This window comes from Stegastes partitus, unplaced genomic scaffold, assembly GCF_000690725.1.
Source record: "Stegastes partitus isolate 25-593 unplaced genomic scaffold, Stegastes_partitus-1.0.2 Scaffold346, whole genome shotgun sequence".
NCBI lineage: Eukaryota > Metazoa > Chordata > Actinopteri > Pomacentridae > Stegastes > Stegastes partitus.
The window spans coordinates 465,658-488,363 of record NW_007578077.1 but is presented as its reverse complement, the minus strand read 5'-3'; the positions used below and the strand labels follow the sequence as shown (position 1 = coordinate 488,363).

The 22,706-nt window shown below is 42.7% G+C and overlaps 1 protein-coding gene across 1 annotated transcript; it reads left to right on the top strand.

The window, feature by feature from the left end:
- Positions 1-1,277: 1,277 nt before the first annotated feature.
- LOC103358958 (sushi domain-containing protein 3) lies at positions 1,278-22,417 on the top strand. The gene is made up of 5 exons (XM_008284120.1): positions 1,278-1,732; positions 19,535-19,726; positions 20,245-20,398; positions 20,478-20,663; positions 22,075-22,417. Exons 1-5 carry the CDS (start codon positions 1,462-1,464, stop codon positions 22,415-22,417), a joined length of 1,146 nt encoding a protein of 381 aa, XP_008282342.1. The 5' UTR covers positions 1,278-1,461.
- The last annotated feature ends 289 nt before the right edge of the window (positions 22,418-22,706 follow it).

The window sequence follows — 22,706 nt, the reverse complement described above, 5'->3', positions numbered from 1 at the left end:
CCAGGACGTGAACCGGCGACCTTCTTGCTGCGAGGCAATGATGCTAACCACTGAGCCACCTTGCAGCCCTGACTATAGTTTGTAAACAAACAAAAAACAAATGAACAACAGTCTCTCATGTTAACATTTGATGTTTTGTCAACCCTTTCTCCACCCCGACCTCCTCCCTTAGTGGCCTCTGGGACTCTACATCACCTCATTTCTTTCTTTGCACCCATCATAATTAGTGACACTGACAAACTCTGCTTTGGGTTATAAGAAACTGCTAGCACAAATGATATCACATGGAGCTGTGTATAAATAGCACGCCACCTCCAGCACATGTCACGTCTATGCATTTTAAGTTTTTCACGTGTCATTTCACAGCATTAAAAATATCACAGGAGATGGTCGAGGTCAGGAGGAAGGGGTTGTTTGTCGCCACTCCATGGCATGCGATGACACGGCAAAAACAAAAAATGCATTCTGATAACGTGAAGTGACTTTGCAGGTTGTTTTCATGAGACCATCCTGCAAATTACCGTTTGGGTTGTTTTTCATGGGAGGAGAGAAGAAGAGAACAGGCACATGTGTGTTTTCTGTTTTGTCAGCCGTGTATGAGATAAATGACCAAAAAATACACGTAGACATGCTGTTGGTTTAGAGCTGAGCTGTCACACATCCTACAGTATATTGAGCCATGAGTTAATTCAGTGTTTGGATTTTGCTAATTGTGTTGCACTAAAATATGTTGAACAGCAGGAGCTTGTGTCTTATGACTTTCCAACAACATATGGGATAACAATGTCACTCTGCCTGTGCTGTTTTCTGCTCTGACCCTTGCTGAAGGCTCAGTTTGGGGTTACTATTAAACACCTCTTAACTTTTTGACAGAGTTCACACGTCCAGCTTGTGCATGCATTTATCAATCTGCACAGTTTCCCTGTAGAACGCAGCCTTTACACTCTGCAAGAGCAGGAAACAGTGTGAGAGGCGCAGAGAGGGAAAGAGCCGCAACCAGGAATATCAGGACTTAAGGCTGCATGAGTTACAGCTCAGCACAGCTCAGCGAATGAGTTACTGTTATGCAAGAGCTCAGTCAGCCCAGCTGGAGATCAGAGCGAGAGAGAGAGAGTGCAGCGAGCAGGGAGAGCACGAGTGAGCGAGCCGAGGGACGGAGAGGAGGAGGCTGGACGCACAACAACAGCAAGTGAGCAGAGAGCAGGCAGATTACAGCTGGATCTAGCACACATGAACACACACAAACACACTCTTTCCCTTCTCCTCTCTCCATGCAGCATCATGAGTGGGAACACTGAGGGGGTTTTCCTCTCCCCACTGACTGAGTGAGGAAGGAGTTCGGACAAGAAGAGAAGAGCAAACTTTCCCCTGAAGGATCTTTCTTCCTCTTTTAGAGCCCGGACCATGAGGCTGTGAATTCCTTTCCTCCTCCTCCTCCTCTCACAGCTCCTCTTCATCACCATGTCTCTGAAAGCGGGTGGAAGTGTCCACCTCTGGATGCTGCTGTGCTCCCTGCTGTGTGCTCCGGTCCTGGTCAGAGGCTCCACGCTGAGCCCCAAGGAGTTGCAGAGCAGCGCTGCCACGTCGCCGCCGGAGGACTGGACCGGCACGATGATCCAGCTGCAGCCAGACCTGCAGACCGAAGCCCAGACGCTGACAGAAGCACAGACAGAAGCGCAGACGGAAGCACAGACGGAGATGGTGACTCAGAGCATCACCAACAACTATACAGGTGGGTCTATCGGCCAATCACACGTTGATTTTACTGTCCAAATATGCATGTGTGGAAAGTTTTGTGGTGCATGGCGACTGTGCAAAAGTTGCCTTTAAAGATACATTTAGTGCAAATTTTAATTAAGTTTTCCCTCTTTTTACATGAAAGGAAGGTGTTCATGTGTCTGGGTGCAAGATGAAATCTCACAGGGTTGCAGTGAAACCATGCAAACAAGGAAAGCTGGTGTTTACATTGGCACTGTAGGGATTTGATGCCAAAGTTTGGTGCCACTTTAAAAGTTTTGGCCCTGGTGGCATCCTGTATTTACTGATTTGTTTCTTATTATGATGGATGTAAATAATGTTGATCACATGTGTAGTTTGGAAGTGTTGACCAAAACACTGGATCAGTTATCGTTATTTGGCTTTTCATGGTTAAAACTCCAACAAAAAGGTAATTTATAACAAGTCATTTCAAGGCTCTGGAGTCTGTAGCAGCAGTGCGGTCTGTTTCCTCGTCTCCTCACCTGAACCCGTAACACTAAGCCCAACCATGAGAAGCAGTCCTATGGGAAACACACTGGACCTGGATTTCTACTGCCAACACAAGAAAAAAGTTTCTGAAGCGTCTTTGTTTGACCGATGTTTGTCTTTGAAAGCAACAGAAGTGCCTGGAAATTCAGTGTTTTCACGTCGAAAGCTGTTTTGCAATTTTTCACTTGAGCACCCATCCGGGGGGAGACGCTCTGAAAACCTCCACTTTGTTTTTTGTAATTCAAAAGTATTTACAAAACTAGAAAAGACGTGTTGACTTTGCCGTCGAAATTCATCAGGAAAGCGAGCTTGATTTGAGCGAGTAAACAGCTGTCTGGCTGCTGCAGAGTGACTTACTCACGCTTTTTGCTTTTGTATGATAGTAAATCCTTGTGTGTGTAAGTGTGTGTGAGCATGTTTCTCAGCGAGTGTACACAAAGTTTTTGACTTGAAGGAGCTGTTTCAGGGTCGGACACTTAGTTTTAAAGCTTGGTTTGAGTTTAGGATAGGATGCTTTGGGTTAGAAACTACACCAAGGGTCTGTAGGACAAGAATTGAGAGTGTTTCTATATGTGTGTCTTGTGCTTGTCTGCTACAGAGGTGTGAGTGGTTGTGTGAGGCGGCAGGTGATGCAGTTAAAGACAGTTCGTTGTGTCCAGACTGGAGCTGCTCAGCCTGAAGAGAAAGCTGCAGCGCCGCTCGCATGACTTCACCTCCACTGGAGCATGAGCTGCCTTTCTCTTCTCCTCCCTTCGCCCATCTCGCCTCTTTTCCTTCCTCCTCTCTGTCCATATGTCTTTGTTTACGTGCTCAAATCCCTATCGGTGTTTTCCTGCTAATTGCGCATCCTCACTTCATCACTTTGATTCCTCCCTCCAGCTCCTTGGTTTCCCTCGTTTCTTTCTTCCTCCTTCAGTTTCTTCCATTCTTGTTTCTTCTCCTGTTTCTTCCCACTGTCTCTCCCTCTCTCTCTTTTTCGTTTTCCACCATTTATTCTTATATCCCTCGCCCGCCCCTTCTCGCTCACAGTGCTCATATCCTCACGTGTACGCATAAATAGCCTCCAGCAGACGACAAAATGCAAACCTCACGTGCCTAATACACACACAATTCATGCGCGCGCACATTGGAAATGGACGCACTCGGCCCAAACGACCAATCTTCTTAAAGGTTTAGAGAATAAACAACACAGTTGCTCATTTCATAACGGCAGCTCTGTGTCTGACCAAGCAGGAATAAGTACTTTATACTTTAATAACACACACACACACACACACACACACACACGAGCACATACAGGTGATCAGCTGGCTTGCCACATCGCACCACATGCATGAATTACACCAGACCTGAGCTTTTCTGTGACAGAGCGTCCAAAAATGTGAAATCCTGGAGGTGTGATTAATATCAACCCTCCCAGCGGTACAGTGTGTGTGTCTGCCTGTATAAACTGCTTATTCCATTTGCATTAATAGATAACAGCTGCACTACAGATTGTGTTTACCATCGTCCACCGTATTTTAAACCATCTGACTCGTCCTTTTAGGAGTAAAACACAAAATTAATACTGTGTTAATGCTTAGACATTTTATTTATTTTAGTTTTAGCTCCTTGAATATGAAATCAGTATGAGTTGTCATTTAATGGACAAAAACAAAGGAAAAGATTCCAGTTAAATATAGAAGACTTCTACTCTGAACACAACCAAATCAAAGGCACTAAAGAAAGGCAAATTTAGAAGGAAGGGTTTGTGGTATAACAGAGCTGCTCCACCTTTTTTTTAAGGCCCCACAGGCCTCTCAGATTAACAAAAGTGCTCCTTCATGATTACCAGTCCTTGTGTTGCACAGCCACTGATTTGATCTGATTTTTAACTGAGTGTTATTTCACTTTATTTTTTATATAAAAGTTGTTTTCAGTATGCTTTATCATAAAATGGAGATATTCAGGTTGGTTTGGTCAAGTTTTCATTGGTATTACAGCGACAGAAGCTACGTTTCAGCCATTTATTCATTAGCGTTAGCCATGTTTTGCTGTTTTGTACCATTCATCCATGACTTTTAGGTAACTTTTTATCCATATGACGAGTTAAACTTTACATGAAACTTTTGGACAACTATTTCTGTCATTCAACGATTAATTTGCATTGTTTCAACCAATTATCCATAATTCTCAGCTAACAGTTTTAACCATTTTCTGTCACTTTTAGCTAGCTCTATAAACCAGTTGTCCGTTACGTTAAGCCAACTATTTTAACCATTTACCCATTACTTTTAGCTAACTAGTTTAACCAGTCATTTGTCACTTTCAACCATTCCCCTGTTACTGTTAGCTCAATCTTTCAACAAGCTATCCATCACTTTCAGCTAGCCGTTTTCACAGTTTATCTGCCACTTTTGGTTAACTATTTTAACTATTTGTCCATCACTATTAGAAAATTCTTTCAAACATTTAGTCATTACTATTATTCCTTTACTTTTGGCAAACTATTTCAATCATTTATCCTTCACTTTTATAAAACTAAAGTTTATCCACAACTTTTAACTTTCTGAGCTTTATTAATTTTAGCTAACCTACTTGCTCAATTGAAACATGCAGTATAGCTACAGGTGTTACACCTGACTCAAATATAACTCAACATATTCTTAATCAGTTCATATTTTTTCTAAATTAGATTAGCTGATATACACACACACACACACACACACATACATAAGTTGCAAGTACCTGTGGCTGGAAATCCCTGCAGTATGGTAACAGGCTACTTTCCAGTCTAAGTACAAGTTCATGTAGAGAGTAAAACCCCAACAAAGTTATTAAAACCTTTTAGAGGGGAACTCTGTCGTTGCCACAACCAACCCCTGTGGGTTTGCTTGTGGCGTTATAGCCATTTATAAAGCTTAATTAATCATCACATCGCAGCCAGGTCGGAGGTCAGGACCTGGGAGAGATTCAGTGTCTGCAGACAGAGTCTGAAAGTCACCTCCGTCCTGTCACCTGCTTCCTGAGCCCACGGTGTTAAAATCGATAAACTGGTGATGCAGACGTGTGATGGTTTAGCACATAGATCTTTGGAGCGCTGGATCAAACCAGAGCTTTCAGACTTCATCAATACAAGCTGCGATTCATTATGCAGCTCGTCCAGGAATCCTTGCCGCCGGCTATTCCTGGAAGCAAATTGATCAGAGCTCTGCTATCGATTAAGTTGTCCTCAGGTGCTTCTCTTTTAACATCTAACAGGCATTTGTAACCTTCAGGCTTAAATATGTAATTCTCTTCATTTTGTCTCACTCATTTCATTTTTCTTTTTTTACCTTGTACCTCATCCTATATACTATAATCTACTTGACCTCAGATCAGTAGAGTCCAGCTTGTTCTGTCATTTCTCACAGCACATTATACTCATATTTTACAGTAGGTATCGTGTTAACTGCAGAAAAAAGCCCATATGTGGCTAGAGGCTGTAGGATTGGACAAAACTTCACAAAAAGTACACGAAAACTTTAAATATTGAGGGAAACATAAATATATTAGGAAAACTTCACTGTAATCCATCCAATAGTTGTCAAGACATTAAGTTCCAAACAACAAACGTCAGCCTCATAGTGGCACTGGATGAAAAGTGCAAGTCAGTGCATCAAAGACATTTGGTTTCATCATCTTCAATCATAAATATCTTTATAAAACCTTGTCTTTTTTTACTGTAATAATGAAAACTTTGACCTCATGGTGGCACAAGAGGAAAAATCGAGAATCACCAAAGTCTGGAAGATTCAGACTGACATTGCCATCCTCAGATCAACACCACTAGAGTCGTCTGACTAACTAGATGTATCGTCTCCTCCCCTTCTGCTGTCTGCATGTTACTGTTTTCTCTTTACTGTGGGAAACAACAGAAGTCATGTACATATTGAAAACAGCAAGTTTTGATGATGATGTTGCAACAGGGCAGGTCTGTTTGATTTCTAAAGTGAATGGAGCCTGAATATGTTTTAAACGTTTGCCGTCAAACAGGGATGGTCTTGCATGCTTCACCAAAACAAGTTCCCTGACACTATTTTGCAAGGACACATTTGCAGCATCCTGGGCTTAGTGCCACTCATGACGACTGTGATTGATTTGAAAAAATGCAAACAAGCAAGATCATTTTCTCTGTGGAGACAGGTTTGATTATGAAAGTGAAGCTAAAAATACAAGTTATCTCAAGTTGTCAAGTCGGGAAGTTCACCAAGAAACATTAAGGATGATAACAAAAGGTAAATAGAAATAAAAATGCATCACGCTGGTAGAAATACTAAGTGGTTAACTGCTTCTGCTAAGTCTGTTCGTGATAAGTGTGAGAATACCTGGTTAACATCAGACTGAGCTGGTGATTCAGTGAGAAGCTGCAGCGCTCTAGTTGGTATCCTGATCCATCTCCTGCTAAGAAACTGGCAAAGTCCTGATGAGCAGCGGTTATTTCAGCTTTAGAAAAGTCCTAAGCCTCAACATTAACACGGTAACACAACCTATTAACCTCAACAGTATGTGTGAGAGTTAATGATAGTGTTAATCCCAGAACGAGGCCTATATCAGTTACCTGGCAGGCAGTCTGCCGCTTTAATCTGTCCCAGCACAAGTTAGCAGTGAATCTTTACTGTCTGTGGTTTTTTTTAACTGAAGACATTTTTGTCCAAATACACTTAATTTAACAAAGTTTAGTTTTCTGAGACAGCGAGTGTCTGTTGAGTTATATTCCTCGGCTAATGAACCACTGGAGAATAAATCAAGTGCGAAGGGTTGCAACAACAACCAAGTCCTCCAAGTTTCCAACAAAGTTTCTCATCCCATCTAAAATAACCCAACGTCTGGAACAACAGCAAAAATCACTGTTCAGTTTTAGATACAGAACCTACCTAATGATGACAATAAGCTGCTTATTCTTCACTCTGAGTCTCTTGAGACGAGATCGTCAGCCAAAAGCCCAAAACGTAAACGTTAAACTTTACAATACCTTTAATCTGATTAACATGCAGGCAAAGCCAATTACCTCTGTCTATTCTGGACTATTTTTAGTGCAACAAATCCCGTTAATGACATGCTAACACACAGGAATACAGGATGCGCTCACCAGTGTTAGGTAGAGTCAAGTGTATTTTGAAGCCAATTACTTCTGTCCATTTGAAGAGGGTGTGTTTTTTTCAGGATTGCATTGGACTTGTTGCCAGAGATCTCACTCTATGCACGTATCTCACAAAAGTACAACAAACTATTTGATCCTGATCTAATGTAAAGAAGAATTAAATGAGTATCTTGCAACACAAAGCTCTCAAAATTCTCAACAGTTTCTAGGAAAAGAGTAAACTGTTGCAGCATTGAGATCTGAACTTTAAGTGGGAATTTCTGCAGGCATGACCGACAAGAAGAATTTCTTTTTGGAGACAGATACTGTACATGCCAGCACACGCACATACACCAGCATGCAGATCCAGGGGTATTTCTGTCAGCGACACACACTATCGTCACTCTGGAGCCCTGCAAGCTTGGCGAGCTTCAGACAAAGACTTCCCTCTGTCTAGTGCCTGTCAATCCAATATGGCTGTTGGCAGTGACTCAACTTCATTATTACCTTCCCACAGCTTAAAACTAGCTGAACAAAGTCACTAAGTGAGAGCCTGAAATGAGCCTCCTCTCTGCTCTGATGGGTGAGGAAGAAGGGGAACAACAGAAGGGCAGGGGGCCTGAAAGAGAACAGACAGCGAAGACGAAAACATCTAAAAACTCATGTAAACGCTTCACCAGCATTGTGTGCTCACGAGCAAAGGAAGCATTGTCCTTTTGGGGAAATGCACTTATTCTGAGCATAAAAACTGGAAACAGGCATCCAAAGGCAGCAAAATCCACCTACCACCAGAACCCCTGTAAAACTTCAAAACCATTTTTTTATGCTTTCATTTCTGCACTTAAAGATATTATGTGATAACTACTGAACTTTAAAGGTGTTTTATAAGATTTTCAGAATGACTGGATGTTCCCCGATCACCATCATCTCAGGCTAAAACAAACTAGCTCATCGGCCACAGCTTCCCTCTCCCTTAATTTTCATTTGTAACCAGAAACCAGAACAAGAAGGTTTGTGTACACAAAACAAACAGAACGACCAATACTGGCATTTTAAAATACACTGAATAGCCATAATATTATCTGCATTCCACACATGGAGCAGGATGGACCCATGTGTGGAAACAGACACACACAGAGTGGATTGGAACAGACACAGCAAAGCAAAGAGAAAAAAAAAGAGTAGATAAAACAGCAGGCGAGACACTTAAGTCAAAGAAAATGAGTGTGTATATTTAGGTAAATAACAAATAAAATACTTACTTAAAACATTGTTGCTGAGCTGTATTTGAGGTGCAGAGTGGGAGGTCACTCTCAGCTTCCAACAGTTTCAACAAGAGGGACTCACGTGCACCAGCATGCTCCCATGGCCAGACCAACTGCCAGAACATAGAAGAGAGAGGCTAAGATTACAACAAACACAGACTTCATTGTTTGCTGAGGGCATTACTCCACGATTGCTTCACATAGCAGGAAGCTGTTTGCTGCTATATTAATGCTGTATTTCTGGTCAATATCTCGTGTGTTAAAGTCAAAGTAGTGCTTTAGAAAAATCACAAGAAAGGTTTCCTGACATTAAACTTTACCTCAGAAGAAATTTCATTTAGAAAGTCATGCTAATTCAATTGATCTCACATGACATTATGTTTTTTAAATACAAACATAGCTGCAAGGTCACGCGCCGGTTAGCACCGTCGCCTCACAGCAAGAAGGTCGCCTGTTCGCATCCCAGTGAGGACACCCGGGATCTTTCTGCGTGGAGTTTGCAGTGTGGGTTCTCTCCGGGTTCTCCAGCTTCCTCCCATACAGTCCAAAAACATGTTGAGGTTAACTCCATCCATCCATTTTCTATATACACCGCTTAATCCTCATTAGGGTCGCGGGGGGGCTGGAGTCTATCCCAGCCGACTTAGGGCGAAGGCAGGAGACACCCTGGACAGGTCACCAGTCTATCACAGGGATACACTTAGAGACAGACAACCAAGCACACTCACATTCACACCTACGGACAATTTAGAATCACCAATTAACCTCAACATGTTTTTGGACTGTGTGGGAGGAAGCCGGAGAACCCGGAGAGAACCCACATGGAGACTCCACACAGAAAGATCCCGGTGAGGTTAACTGTTGATTCTAAATTGTCCGTAGGTGTGAAAGTGAGTGTGCTTGGTTGTCTGTCTCTAAGTGTAGCCCTGTGATAGACTGGTTACCTGTCCAGGTGAACCTGCCTTCACCCTGAGTCAGCTGGGATAGACTCCAGCCCCCCATGACCCCAGTGAGGATTAAGGTGTATAGATAATGGATGGAAATACAAACACAGAAATCACACACTCTTGCACTTTTATTTAAGTAGTATTTCTATTCTGCCATATCGTCAGAATGCAAGAAAGCTGACTTGTTCCATTCAGAACAGAGCTACAGGCACCATGGTGGAGAGAAAGTGGGATTAAGATCTCTTGGACCCTTATCATGCAACTTTTGTAAGAGCTTCCTGCTTAAATATGCCGTCATTCCATTTTTTATTTGTTTGTTTTCATAGCATGTATTAAAGTCCAGGACTTGCTGTCCAAGCCTAACTGAAAGCCACTACGCCGTGCTGACGTGCCACCAAGGTTCAATCGGTGAAGTCTGTCATTCAGAATCCAGCCCTATATCCCCCTGCTCAGTTTAACTGGACAGATTATCCTCGGTCAGATCCAGCAAAAGCTGCTTGTTAATTGAGAAAGCCGGCACCTTTCAGCTTTGTGAGGTTGACATGAAAGTGCTCCTTTTCTTTCAGCTACCTGACACTTGCTTCAAGAAAAGGGGCCTAATCCAAAAAAGGAATCCCTTATAAACGTTCTAATAAACCATCATCTCTTCATTTTAACCCCAGTAATGTTTCTAAAAAACACAACAAGGTAAACATCCAGCATGCACCAGACGGTAGCACTAATGTATGGCGGAGGAGAAAACACACGACTTTGTGAGCTCGCACAGGAACATGAACTACGTGAGCACAGCGAGAGCCGGGGGGATTAGGTAATCACTTGTGTTATAGTACATCCGTGAGGTGCCACAGAAATAGATACAGTGATGGAGAGCACAGAGAGACATGATGTGTGTTTGAGGTCAGATCACATAAGAGAGCAGCTGGAGCAAAGGGACTTTAAAAAAAAAAAAAGTGCTCCAGAAGAAGAAGCAGAAGAAGAAGAAGAAGAAGACAGGAATGCCAGGATGAACGAGATGAAGCGAGTCAGCCGTCAGCCAGGAATGCCATCTTTCATTAGCTTCAGTTCAGACTTTTAGCGTCTGGTAAAGTCTGACTCAGATGAAGTTTATTTTTAAGCGTTGTTTATCCAGGGAAAACTGGCCTAGCATTGAGAAGAGAGAGTTTTTCCTTCAGTTTGATGTCTTACATTGAGAATCTGATCATTCTTTTTTCTAATCTAACTTCTAACTCTTGGAAAAATACTTTTTACGTATTCCTTTTTGTTTGTTTGCTTCTTTGTGCTCAGCGCGATGTCGCTGTAATCAGTTTGTAGTTCTTAAATTTGGGGTTTCATGCAGCTAAAAAGCAACCAGAGTGAGTAATGGTCTCTGCAAGCATTCTACCAACAACATGTGTGTGGAGAACTGCATCCTCCGAGTGCATTCAGTGTGTGTTCGATGTGTTCACGCATTCTGTGCATGTGTGTTTGAATCTTTAATGCAGAGAGCCTAATCTTTATTTAATCACAAACTATTCCGAGTGCTTCCCTGACAGAGACGAGTGGGGAGTGTGATAAAGGAGAATACAGCAGAGTGGATGTTTGGTTGGCGGAGCCGGGTTGCCAGGTTCGGGGGGCCTAGAGTTGTATTAGCACCCTGTTGGCAGCCAATCTCTCTGATTGGCAACCCGCATTTTCCACGATGACAGAGGAATTTTTTTTTCTGAATGGGTCTGAACCAACAGGACTGAGCAAACAGAGCGCAGAGTCAACACACACACACACAAGCATGCAGAGCTAACGTAGCCCGTGTAGAAGACACAATACCTGGACACCAGCACAGATCACAGACACACTGACTCTCTGGAGCTGATGTCAGGCACCTGCTCTCGTTGTGCACCCACACAACTTTGCTTCCAGTCAACAAAATCAGCAGTACACCAAAGCCAACACACATTTTCAATCTTTTCGGCATTAATTCTCTTATTTGTTGCTGCTGGGGGTGTTTCTGTTTGCTCCCTCTACACTGGTGTCATTGTTCATTTTCTCTGTTTGCTACAGCATGTTAACCCGCAGGGACATGGGTGTTACTTAAGCATCTCCCAAAAAATGAAAAAAAAATGCTCGGGGTCTTAAAACATGCACCGTTTCCTAATATGTTCAATATTTTATTGCCTTTGTAGAAGTAAAGGCTTTTTAGTTGTCAGGCGACTGTGTGCATCCGTGTGTCCGTGTGTGAGGAAGCCGAGGTGGTTCAGATTTAGGTTCCATGGCTGGATGTAAGTTTGCAGAATACATTCATGTGAAGAACAGACATTAACTAATGTGTGTTACTGGTGTGTTAACAAGGGACTGTGTGCAAGCTGGCATACTGTAATATAAATGCAAAACCATATGTATAAATAGATGGCGTGGACACATATGCTGCTTTTTCATGACCCCTTGGTGTCACACTGGAATGCACTGGGTTCTGTTAAGCATTGTGTCTCAGTGCACCTGGCAGTTATATAAAACCAATGAATATCCATGTAAGTCAGAAATAGACACGATGAGTCCATAACCAAATGTACTTTGAACCACAGCTGCTCCTTTGTAGGTAAGAAGACTGTCGTTTAGTATGTAGGCAATGTTTAAAGAGAATGTATTCTAACTGAAACCGTGATCTTTTCCGATACTTTTACTGTGAAAACAAAGATTTCAGTCACAAAATAGGACAGAACTAAGAAAATGATCAAACTCAAGACACAGACCTCAGAGTCTTGGGATAAATTCCTGTCACTTCCACCACCAACACACCATCAACCTTATGAACTGGAAAAGCTATACGTTTACTGGTGCTGAATATTGATTTAATTATGTTTTTTGTACATAGCGCAAATTCACAACACAAGTCACCTTAAGGCACTTCCCATAAGGCCAAAACCAGAATGACAAAAGAAACCCCACAAACCCAAACATTCCCTTTAAGCAAGCACTTTGAAGATGTTGAGAAGAAAAAAATGCCTTCAACATAAAGAAACCTCGAGCAGAACCAGGGTCAGGGAGGGCAGCTATCTGGTTTGTGGTGAGGATAAAGGATAGTAAAGTGAAACAGGCTGACGATGCACAAACAAATAAGTACAGTTGTGACTTGATAAGCTGACCCTTAACAATCCTAAACCTTGTTATCTGACATGTTTTCAGGAAAAACGAACTGAACCCGTTAAAAACAGCCTTCACATACCGACAGCCTTGGATTCTGACTCCGACATGACATTTTATGTCACAAATAATGATAAGGGCGTATTATCTGACTGAACAATCCCACTGATTGGCTACGTTCACACTGCAGGACTTAATGCTCAATTCGGATTTTTTGGTGAAATCAAAATTTTTGTGAGTTCGTTCACATTTCCAATTAAAAGCGACTTGTATGTGATCTGCTGTGTGAACTTCATACAAAAGTGTCCCGCATGCACAGAAGAGGACACGACGACGTCACACGCAGTGAGCATGCTCAGTGTTTATGGAAGTAAACACAGATGATAACGATGGAGCGTATCCGCCACTCCCCTGCCACCGCTGCAACCACCACCAATGGTGGAAACAGAACTGTGGCCGCTACCTAAACTGGTATCAGCAGCAAAGTACTGCCTGTGTGTTGCGGCCACTTCCAGCCTGGGGTGTGCTCTGACGGGATGGAATTGGTCGGAACGTGCACAATCACACCGGTCAGTTAGGCGTGAAATCCAGCGATGCGTAGTGTTCTAACAATACACTAGTTATTATAACAACTATGAACAATAAATATTAACAACAAATGAGCCTTCCAGCATCAAGCCCTCCTTGTATCTCCACCTCCATCTTGACAATCCGACAGCCTTGCTATCCGACATAAAAGAAGGTTTTACATTTAGCGTCGAGTTATCGAGTCACGACTGCACTAGGGAGGTTGGTGATGCCAGTAACTGTATATCAGAAACATGCATCTCTGAAACCAAAGACAAACACCGGAGGACACTTTGTGCGTATTTGTGAGACACCAGCGGGTTTGACAAAATAGCATGACGTCTGGTGAGTAAATGAAAAAGGGTTGAAGTATCACTTAGTAGGTTCCTTCAGCTCCATTGTGCATCTTAGCATCTTTTAGCTCGTTGTTCTGGGGTTCTAATACACAACTTTACTGTTCACTCTCACTGCTGTCATCACTTTGTAACCACAAGATAAACTGCAGTGGAAAGCCATAAAAACACCTTTAATATTAACATCTGCAGATGACAGATGGTGAACACAGTGGAGCATTTAGCTGCTTACAGCTTGACATTTTAATCAAAAGTTAGTGAGAACTAAAACAGAGCTAAAAGTAAAGTGAACTTTGGGTGGCCAGAATAAATGCTTTTGTTGCTCTAATCGAACATGCTTGCAGTCGACTGCCGGCTTGTTTTTGTTTTTTTGCCATAACTAAAATCAAATGGCAATATGACAGTGTTTATTGATTGTTCCAGTCTCCCCAGGCACCCACGCAAATCAATGAGTGCTGCTTTAAATTTAACAGACTCGTAGCCTGGAAATTAAAAACACCATTAGTGTATTGTGAGAGCAACAATGTAGCTGTGAAAGTACACTGCTCATACAAAATGCGGTTTGTGGCCTTCAAAATGTAGCCTGTAGCGACTGACTGACTAATTAAATCTAAAACATTCCCTGTTGTGTTGTACATATAACAAGCTAAATATAAATCCATGTGAAGTCCCGGTTCTAAAAACACAGAACGGTAATTTACTGCACCATCTAATAATCAATACCCCCACGAGGACAGCAGTGTGCCGTTTGGAGCCGCGTCTTTCCAGTCGATCATTACGTAAGAGCCGCTGGTGCTGAAATAAGGTCTGATAAACTCACCAGACGGATCTCTGATGATAATTACAGTCACCTCGTTTTAATTAAATAGTATCATATCGCTTTCATTCAAATGCTAATTTTACTCGATAGTGTTCTTTCACCGAGGGATTTGATTCTCTCCAACACAGATAAGAGGATTATATCATTTTGAAACAGCAACAGTTTTGTGGAAAAGGAGGGAAAGAAATGAGGCTGGCAGCACCGGAAAAAAAAAAAAAGATCAAATTCCTCAGATAAGTTACAAATCACATTTCAGGTGTATAACTTTCTTGTTTAACATAAAGTCTTTTATTATCTGTGGATGCGCTGGATTTGATGACTGTCAAGCAGCCCTGAATAATGAATCACCCAAACAGATAGAGTTCATCTGTGTCATTATCAGTGGGCTCCGCCAGCATCAACAATGGAGCAGCTATTGAACTTTGCTGCAAACTTGAAAAATAATATTAAAAAATAGACGTATAAAGAGCCTGCAGGTCTGTGACTCCACTGCACTGATGAAACTGCCACAGACTGTAGAAAAAACATGGAATATCACATTATACAGTTTCTATTTAATGTCTTTTTCAGCTTTAATTTGGGTCTTTGCTGGTTACTTGAGCTTAAATATCCAAAATTGGGCAAATGGGGAATACAAATACCACTGAAATATGGCTGGAAAGATCTCAGTTAAGTAATAGTTTTGAATCAATCATACAGCTATCAGCCACTGGAATGATTTTATTTCTAAATGCTTCGACATTATTTTCAGCTTTTGGCAAATGTGGTGGTCACCAGATATGCACACACATACACACAGAATGGCAGCATCAGTGAAAGGTCTCTTAAGAGAAACAGAGTGGCTTTTAGTTTCCCCTTTTAAAAAAACAGAGTCAGCTTGTCCTTGTTTCCCTGCACTGTACCATTATGCACGTGTCTAGTGTGTGTGCCCTGATGTGTGTGTGTGTGTGTGTGTGTGTGTGTGTGTGTGTGTGTGTGTGTGAGAAAGGGAGGGGATGCTGTCAGCTTCACACAGGATCACGGGATCCTCTTCCTCACTGTCTCTGCTGCAGCAGAAATCCTCCCATCTGTCGCTCCTAATCAGCAGAGAGCAGCTTGCATGTTCACAGGGTCTTATACGAGCATGACATGTCTCGTGCACACGCAAACACACACACACACACACACACAGATTACTCTAATACTGACACAGCAAAGCAAAACAGCAGCATCACGCGCCCCTCTGGCCATTACTCATTAAAACAGCGTGTTAGCAGACCGACAACTGCTGCAATTTCCCGCCTCTGTCCATTTCTTAAAACCATTTTAAAGCTCCTCAATTTGTTATTTTATGTTATTCTTATGTTCTCCAAAAGTATCTTTTATTGTGAGAAACCTCTGCAACCTCTGGGCTGAAAGATGAAGTCAACACAGAAGTGCAAAAAACTGCAATACCTCAAATGGCCACATGAGGCTCACTTTAAAAGAGAGTCAGTCCTCATTGACCTTCATGTTAAAATGGTCAACTTTATGAAAGAGGTAAACCAGGTCACAGGTTGGTTGAAAACACAGCTTTGGTCTCTGCAGCTAACTTCACTGTTTATGACAACTTTGCATGGAGAGAATGTTTATACAACTCCCCTGTTTAAGTTGTATTAACAATCAAAACGATGCATAATTAAGGCTGCTCCGAGTGACAGATGGGGACAGCCCGCTGACCAACTGATTTTTGTGTTCATTAGGAGATATGAGCAGTCAGGAACTGCCTAGATTGGAGCAGCCAGAGCCACTGCAGTGAGCTTTAAAACTGTCCTACAGAAAACCTTTGGGTGACACCACTGAGAGTTTGTCCAGCTTTACGTACAGTCCACTGTAGCACTGGTGCAGCTTACTGTTTTGATTTCATGGCTTCCATCTCAACTGTTTTGGTTCCCCAATCTCAACCTCATCTCCAGTTGCAGAGCTAATGGGTCTAGTGTAGCATTTAGCTGCTGAACAGGCAGATACTTCTCTTAAGAGACCAAATCAGCACTGAAAGGAGAGGGTATGTTGTATGAAACACAACTCAAAATACCTAATGTTGCACCGATGCTATTGGATGGATAAATAGTCGTACGAATTTTGCTTTAAAGTGGCAAACCATTCATTCTCACAACAAGTCTAGTGCATTGTGAGTCAAGTGAAAATGCAGCTAACCCAGCAACACACAACGCCTCCTCCTGTCCTGAAGTCAGTTTTGGGTTGAAGCTTCTGTGAGAATTATCCATGAATATTTGGAAGTTCAACAGGGTGGGTGGGAAGAGGATAGATGCACCTACGAGACAATTAGCAAAGACTGAAAGGTTAAAGTTCTACTTTGTTGGGATGCAGGTTGGAGCTACATGATGGCTTAGCTGCCACCTACAGTTTTCAGACAATTTGCTAAAGTTTTTGTAGATTTGTGATCTCCGACATTGAACTTTCAGGGATCAGCTTTGATTATTTTAAAGTTATTCCAGACCACAGCCTCTGTCTAGACATCAAACTTTTTTAACACCTTGCCGACGTAGCTGTAACTTTTCCAAGTGACGTACTAAGATTAAATGTCTCCGTCTGAAAATAAGAATTGCTTTTAATAAATAACAAATAATGTTGCATTATTATTTCTAAAGTCATGGGCTTCTGGGGAGGGATTTTTGTGATAATGCCAAAATAATAATAAACCATTCTAATGCAATTTTGGATGTTGATTACTATGACAACAGTTGAAGCCTAAAAGAAGGAAGCTATCTCCCGTCATTACGAGCAGTATAAACACGACCCTTCCCTGCTCGCAGGATGCAGTTTTGGATAACAATCTTATAATCTGGTATTTTTCACAGCTGTGTTTTTGTTTTATTGAATAATGCAAGTGGTTTAAAGTTAATTAAAGTGTAACATTCTGGCAGCAATAGCAAAGTCAGTGAAATTTTAAAACCCACAAATCCCAGCAGCGCACTGGGTAGTTGCTGAATCATCAGCACTGATCAACAATGCTGTCAACCCCCCTGCAGGTATAATGTGGTCACTTTGTGAAATGGTGCAGAAAAAAATCTGATTTCGTTTCCATTCGAGTAACATCATTTACAAAAAATGTGGGGCATTTTTTTTGAAGCCAGTGATGCTGTCTGTTTACATGAGATTTCCTGAGAGGATCAAAAATCCCTGCAGCATAATCTAACAATAGCTGCTGTATCACGAGACCTCTCAGAGGTATTTGTGTATTGTAGCATAAGGAAGATAAAAATAGTGCTTTCTGCCTCTCGCTCTCTCCATCCCTCTATCTTCCAGTGTAAATGCTAATCTCAGTCTCGCAGCACAGAAAACAGACGCTGTGGACCAAGTTGAGTCTAAGTCTGACGTGAAAGTGGAGAACAAAGGAGGGCAGATAGGCAGAGGGAGACGGAGACAAACAAGGTGGGAGGACTTAAGAATGAAAGGTTTAAGTCTTCAACTCAGCTATTAGAGAAAATAAGACATCACATCACAACCATCTAACAGCTCCACTGAAATCTCGTAGCAGTGACTGGTGTTCTTGACTGTGGTTTTAGATCCAAAGACTGTTTCCATAAGTACCAACAGCAACAACCAGCAGAGACGTCCACTGTAGAAAGGCCAAAGACCTATTCCCAGCTGCAGAAAACTGACTAAAATAGAACGGCCAGCGCTTTGATTAAAGACGCCGATCTTGCTATTTCTTGTTAAAAATTCTTCTCGTGTCAGGTCCATTAAAAAAATCCCTGATTACAAGCCAACATACATTTTTTGTGGCTTCTTAGAAGATAACCTGGAAAATGTAGAAGCATCTCTTGAGACATGTCAGTGTTTTAAAGGAATATTTGGGGGGAAAATATGCCTCCTTGCTTTCTTGCTGGGTTCAGATCAATACGACTCTCATGTCTGTTGCTAAATACAAACCTACAACTGGTTATCTTAGTTCAGTAGCGCTGGAGGCAGCTGGAGGCAGCTACCCTGACTCTGTCCAAAGATAAAAGCTTAGCTCTGGTGCAACCTCATGGCAGAGTGGTTAAGACACATACCAAGATATTACTTGGGCACGTACACCCTGAGCAGTGGATCCCAAAACTTACTTGAATATTTCCCTTTTACACTGCTTTATAGTTGCACTTGTACTTGTGCTTTCTACTCAACCACATTTATCGGACAGCTAATGCCAATTTGAAGATTAGGATTTTACATAATAGATACTATGACAAGCTTTAAAATACAGCGTATTAGGATTAAACCAGTAGTTTCCAACCTTTGTGGCTTTTTCCAAAAACCAAAGTATTGTCAGGCTTAGATTTCAGATGTGCATGAGTTGTTAGCAGCTCCATCAAATGGGTTTTTTCCCCTTTAACTCCTCACATGGCTTCCCTTCAGGAAATGTTTAGAAGAATCTATATCTAAAAATCTAAGTTTTGTGTATCAGAACTTTTTTTTTTGTTTGTTTGTTTGTTTTTCCTCTCCCATTAATCCATTAATCATGTTTGGAGCCCTCAGGTGTATCTGCTGTCCATGTATATAAAACTGTGTATAAAGTAGTTTAAACCTGCAGCAGCTACAACGGTAACATGCAGACGACACACTGGTGCTTCACTAATAATCTAGTACAGTCACATATAATAATAAATCAGTCAGAGGGACCAAAGCCGGACTTTTACTTTAATACTTTAACAACATTTTGCCACTGATGCGTATATTCGTTTACTTAACTAGGAATTTTCATGCAGGATTTGTACTTGCAGTGAAGTAGTTTTAGTTTTGTTCTCCTTTATTGACACTTTTACTTAAATGAAAAATCGGAATATTTTATACCTCACTGGATCACTGGAGCTAGGCTAGTAGTTTCCCTCTGTTTCCAGTCTTTGTGCTCAGCTAAGCTAACAGTTGCTGTATCCAGTTTCATATTTACCAATACATCTATGAGAGTGCATCAATTTTTCCATTTGATTTCTGGCACAAAAAAAGCAAGTAAATACAGAAACTACATCTTTTAAACCTTTATAGGCAGTAATTAGTAGAATCCAGACAATGACTTCTGCTGAGTTATATCTTCTCAGTTCTCCACTCGTCAGGTGTCCTGCTGATCTAAACCCTTCTGTCTTTCCTCTCCTCAGGTCTGTCCTGCACTCCTGTCCTGCCGCCACGCCGGGGTTCCTTCTATGTGGAGACCGGCACAGGGGTGTCGATTGGCAGCGTGTTGGCCTTCTGGTGCAGGGAAGGATACCAGCTGGTGGGCAGCGACAAAATCTACTGCAATGTCAGGAACGGCAAAGCACAGTGGAGCAACTACCTGCCCGTCTGTGAAGGTATGTAGACTGGAGTTGGGATATCAAACCATCTGGACTCTGACTTGGTTGTATACAGATTCATGCCATGACCAAAATGAACCGTCATCTTAAAAACACCAGAGCCTTAACAGTGCTATGTTCTCCCACATTCTGTAAGAACAACTACTCCATTGTAACAGCTGACTCTACTTCTCTCTACTCATGCCTGGTTATGCGTGAAATCTGGTTGCAGCTTGCACGTAAGAGAGCTGGTCAAATTACACAGCATGTTTTTATGCTGAGGAATCAGATCTAACTTTTCCTCTCAACATGCAAACATGTCATGTGTAATCATCATCCTGCTGACAGTAGAGACGAGAGAGAACCGAACCTGAACTGAATTCAAAAAGCAGCTAAACATCTGTGCAAAATGCCAGCTCGAGAAGAAGCAATAGAAATTTAAGATTTTCTGGATCTTAGGGATTCAATGACAAACTCATTTAGAGATAAAAATGTCACCTGAGGTTGAGATTGTGTCATTTTTGTCCTTCTAACAGCGATCCCCAGGCCAGAGGACCGTGGACTAAGAGTGGCTGTACTGGCTTCAGTTGTGAGTGGCATCGTCATCCTCGCCATGTCCCTGTCCTTCCTCATCTGCTGTCTGCAGGAGCGATCCAGTCGGGACCGAGCCAAGAAAGAGGGACGAAGCAGGTAGCAGTGGAGACGTCAGCGCTGGGGACTTTGGTTGTTCTCAAACTCTGGTGAGCTGATAAAGTTCTGTCCTCTTCAGGCGCAGAGAGAAGCGATCGGCCCGTCGCAGCGAGTGCTGGCTGGAAAGAGAGGAGGGCGAGTGGGAAGCCTTCCCCCCACCCAAGATCTTCCACCTGTCCCAGAGGATGAACCCCCGCCTGGCTCCTGACAGCCCCCTCTACCTGACTGGAGGCCTCAGTGGATATGAGAACAGAGGATATCAGAGGTAAACTGGCAACACTCTCATGTATAGGGAAACACATCCATCTATAATGAAGTGTGCAGAAAAAAGAAGTCATGTAAAATGCACAAAGCTCAATGGCTCTCCAGCTCTCAGCATAGAGGAAAACAGGAAGTAAGAAGGGGTGGGAGCTCCAGGCAGTGATAAGCCAGGTAGCAAAACAAGACACTGAAGACTGAAGTGTCTCTGTAAAGTGAACTAGCCTCACCCTGAATCACTCTGATCACTCTAAAACTAAAACAGCACCGGACATGACTTTGGAAGCGAGAGCTCAGAGTGACATCTGGTCTTCCTCGCTGTCCCATAGCCTCAACTAAACAGGAGTGTTTATGTAACCCAATTGTAAGGTTATTCATAATTAATCAGTCTCTCTCCATGGCTTTCACCTAACTTAACTTACTCAGGGTTGCAGATGTCAAATACAATAAAGCAACTCCACGTGTGGTCTAAAAACAAGGGAGAAAATGTTGAAGAGTCAGAATGAGTCTCTTGGACTGGTTGGTCAATCCACAACTTTGATCCAGACTGAAATGCTATAAAAGCCATCAAATGAGTGGCCATGAATTTTATACAGACATTCATGATAACCAGATGATGTATCCTCCTGACTTTGGCCAAACTCGTGCAATACAGCTCTCTACATGACAGAACCAGTGTCAACCCCAACCAGATATGCACCCTGCTGGATCTCTGCCTGACCACCACCTATTTCAAATACAGCAAAGGTTTCTACAGACAGATGATAAAGCAGGATATGATTGAGGCCGTGGCTACCTTGTGATTGACAGGTTGCAATGGTGTCACAACTTCTCAGTCAGATCCACCTCTTGATCATTACGTCCAGTTTCAAAAGAGCAAAATGGTGATGGCCAGATGTCGAGCTTCCCTTCATCCATCCATCCATCCATCCATCCATCCATCCATCCATCATCCATCCATCCATCCATCCATCCATCCATCCACCATCCATCCATCCATCCATCTATCCATCATCCATCCATCCATCCATCTATCCATCATCCATCCATCCATCCATCCATCCATCCATCATCCATCCATCATCCATCATCCATCATCCATCCATCCATCCATCTATCCATTTTCTTCCACTCATCCGGGGTGAGATGACCCGACCCCGGATAAGCGGAAGAAAATGTTGAACTTAAGGCTTCAAAATGTTGGTCCGTACACCAACAAGTGGCTACGTCTCTCTTGTACATACAGTCTATGCTTCTGACAAAACTCAAATCAACCCGGAAACTTCCTCAATGCGCCCTAAACCTAACCTGAGGTTGTTGACAGTAATATCAACTTTTAGTGAGTTGGCTAATATGATATGAAACATCATTTGCTTTGTTTGCATCAACCAAACATGATGTCTCTCTCTTTCTTTCAGGAGTCAGGAGAGTTTGCTGAAGGCCTCCCTGCCCGGACTCTACCGCTCCGACTCCCAGCTCTACCCGCACGTCGTCCTCCAGAGGGTCCCCACCCCGACCGCACCCTCCGCCCCTTCAGCTCCATCCGCCCCTCTCTACCTCCACCTTCCCCCGTCCTCCTCCTCGGCCGGCACCTCGCCCGCCCACACCACCGTCACCCACAGCCAGCCGCACATGATGGCGCAGTACCCCACACCGACGTACCCACCCAACCCCAACACAGCCGTGCCCGCCTACCCCCGCCCAACGCCAGCGCCTATCTACCCCAACCCCAACCCCACACCACAGAGGCCATGGCAGTAGCTACGTCTTCAGCTGTCCACATTTCCAGACTACTGTGCTGTTCCCGCTGAAGGAACGCACCAACAGAAAACGTCACCGGCACGTTTTGGAGACACGTGATGTCTTTTTTGCTCTTTTTTAATCCTCGTTTTCTCCCACAGAAGTCTGCAAATGTCAAAAGCGGACATAAATAAATGTGCAGAAACGGACATGCAGCCAGTGTAGATGTTCCCCCTTTTACTGCATGCTCGATGGACTTCTCCTGCAGTTTGGATTCAGCTGAAAGTGACTTTTTTGCCCCCCTCGATTC

Excerpts from the sequence above, each read along its gene's own strand:
- LOC103358958 (XM_008284120.1), top strand. The coding sequence starts at position 1,462 with ATGTCTCTGAAAGCGGGTGGAAGTGTCCACCTCTGGATGCTGCTGTGC. Across the intron at positions 1,733-19,534 it reads CATCACCAACAACTATACAG|GTCTGTCCTGCACTCCTGTC; the intron begins GTGGGTCTATCG and ends TCCTCTCCTCAG. Across the intron at positions 19,727-20,244 it reads CTACCTGCCCGTCTGTGAAG|CGATCCCCAGGCCAGAGGAC; the intron begins GTATGTAGACTG and ends TCCTTCTAACAG.